The sequence below is a fragment of the Trichechus manatus genome, unplaced genomic scaffold (genome assembly GCF_000243295.1).
Source record: "Trichechus manatus latirostris isolate Lorelei unplaced genomic scaffold, TriManLat1.0 scaffold00141, whole genome shotgun sequence".
Taxonomy (NCBI): domain Eukaryota; kingdom Metazoa; phylum Chordata; class Mammalia; order Sirenia; family Trichechidae; genus Trichechus; species Trichechus manatus.
In genome coordinates this window covers 3,211,187-3,213,616 of record NW_004444077.1, presented here as the reverse complement: position 1 = coordinate 3,213,616, position 2,430 = coordinate 3,211,187, and the positions used below count along the sequence as shown (strand labels likewise).

Below are 2,430 nucleotides of genomic sequence, written 5' to 3'. Positions count from 1 at the left end.
GAACAATACAAATAAAGCTTCACTGACCTCAGGGTATGCCTTGGGCACATTGTCCTGAGTCTCCTCCTGCTGTCCACAGGATGACAGCAGTTAGAAGTACGTGGATGAGAGGGCTGTGGCTCTCCTCATACAGTCTGTAATGGAAAGGAATGGACCTTAGTTTCAGATAGAACCGTTTATGGAGGTCTAACCCTCCCTCTTTGTTCTCAGGCTAAGGCCGCCTCCTGGGGCTGAGTCCCAACCTAACCACCTAATGGCAAGGCATCATGGAGATGGGTGGTGTCAGAAGCACTTGGTGGAAGTGGCTGCAGCATCAGGAAACCAGCACTCTAAGCTTGTGGCCGTGATAGCTGGTTTTATAACGTCTCTTAGTCACAGCTTCTGATTGGTAAAACAAAGGGATTGGAATGCTTCTTAAACACCAACGTGCTTTTGAATCACCTGGGGAATTTGTTAACCTGCAAATTCTGATTCAGTAGTTCTGGGGTGGGGCCCAGGACTCTGCATTTTTGACAAGCTCTCAGGAGATATCCATGTTGCTGCTCCATAGACAGTGCTTTGAGTAGCAAGAGATGAGACTAGAGTATGATCCCTTTTAATTCTAGCAGTGGCTCTTCCTCGATTGCCGCACCAAAGGCATTTCCATTTGATCCCAGTCCATAGGTATAAGCAGATGGCTGGCGACCTGTCTGAAGCCCTGCCCTTTCTTCAGTACAGGGAGCTTGTTTTTTCTGGTCACCTGAGGACCTTTCAAGAGTGAAAGGAGCCTGAGTCTTGGCTTCATGTCTGCTCCTCGACTTAGCTACTCTGACCATAATGTACATTGTTAACTTCCCTGTAGGGTTATTATTGATACCTAGAGTATCAACCATAAGCATTTTCTACTTGAGATACCTAGATGCCTAAAGTAAAGAGATGTGAAGAGATGATCTTAAGAGACTAGACTGGGCAGTCTACTTGCCTGAGCCACTCATAGTAAAAGTCATAGATTCTTAGTGCTGGAAGGGAACTTCAGGGATATTTGAACCTCAAGGTTATGCAACCAGTGAGAACATGTATTCTGTTCAGACGTGCAGCGCCTGTATCTATGTGACCTTGGACAAGTTGTTTAACCTCTCTATATCCCATTTCTCATGCGTACAGTGAGGACATCAGATCCTATGATTTTAAACAGTTACAGTTTTAAAACTGTGAATAGCAAACCGTACTAAATACTTCTCTTATGATAAACTTGGGCCATTTTCATACTGTTTTTATTTAGTTGCCCTCTGAATGTATTTGTTCAGTCATTTCATATCATTGTACTTCTCAGTGTCAACCGGTGTCTGCTGCTGATTGGTCCAAGGATGTGCAAACTTGCAAGATTTTAAGTGCACCGTCTTTGACTAAATGGTTGATTGTATGTAGTAACAGAGCTGAAAATGTGAACGAGAGCTTTCTGAATTGCTTGAGAAGAGTTGGAAGTTCCATGGGATTTGATGTGGACTACCCCAAAATGTGAGAATATGCTAAAGGTCATCCCAATTTTTTTTTAATGTCTTGATTTGATTTGGATAGAAGGTAGGAAATAATGGCTGAAGTATCCACAAAAGCTTCTTTATCTCAGTAAAATTTCCTAATATAAAGTTTCAAAGAAATAGTTATATGTAGATGGATTTTTAATGATTAAATGTTTATAAAGTTAAAATAGATTTTATGTTGATCTTTTTACAACATTGTTTTCACAGTTCTTCTTAAATAATAGTCTAATTACCTCAAAATCTTTTTAGTAGTAGCTGGGGTATAAATTTTTAATAAATCCATATATTGCCTCTTCAACTTTTTTTCTTAACTCTTTCATATCAGTTATTTATAAAACTTAACAGCAAACAAAAGTATTAAAAAATAGAAGTTGCATTTCCTGATTTATTTGACAGATTTGGTGCTTTAAAATTTCATGTAGAATAGATCTGAAATAAACTTTTCAGGTTCTGTTACTGTAACATAAGATTAATAATTTAGTTTTCTGATAAAACTATCATAAGGTCATTCATTTATTCTTTGAACATTTACTGCGTATCTATTATATAATAGACACTATGTGGATTGCTGGGCACGATGAAGAGAAATAAGTTGCTTTCAGTCCAGTAAGGGATATATACATACAAGAGCACACTCAAAGTTAAATATTGTTTTGCTTTTGAAAAGCCATAAAGTTGGTCATGCCTCACTTTATTGAACTCGATATGCTTAGAAAAGAGAAACAGCCATTGTACTTCTTTTTCTTTCTGATCTGACAGTGGAGGTACAAACGTCCTGATTGGCAGAGTGGGAAGTGATTCTTTCTTTAACAAGTGGTTACTAATTCATTACATTGGTAGTGCAAGCATTGTTGAAAACCACAGATATTCCAAAAGTCTCCTTTTACCCTTGGTTTAGAATTCTTCTCTT

General features: G+C 38.4%; 1 protein-coding gene across 1 annotated transcript in view; it reads left to right on the top strand.

Annotated features, from left to right (window-relative positions):
- Positions 1 to 2,430, top strand: part of PIWIL4 (piwi like RNA-mediated gene silencing 4) — a 70,110-nt gene that overhangs the window by 52,680 nt on the left and 15,000 nt on the right. The window contains 1 exon segment of the mRNA XM_023739852.1: positions 1,313 to 1,497. Within this exon segment, the coding sequence (XP_023595620.1) occupies positions 1,313 to 1,497 (185 nt within the window).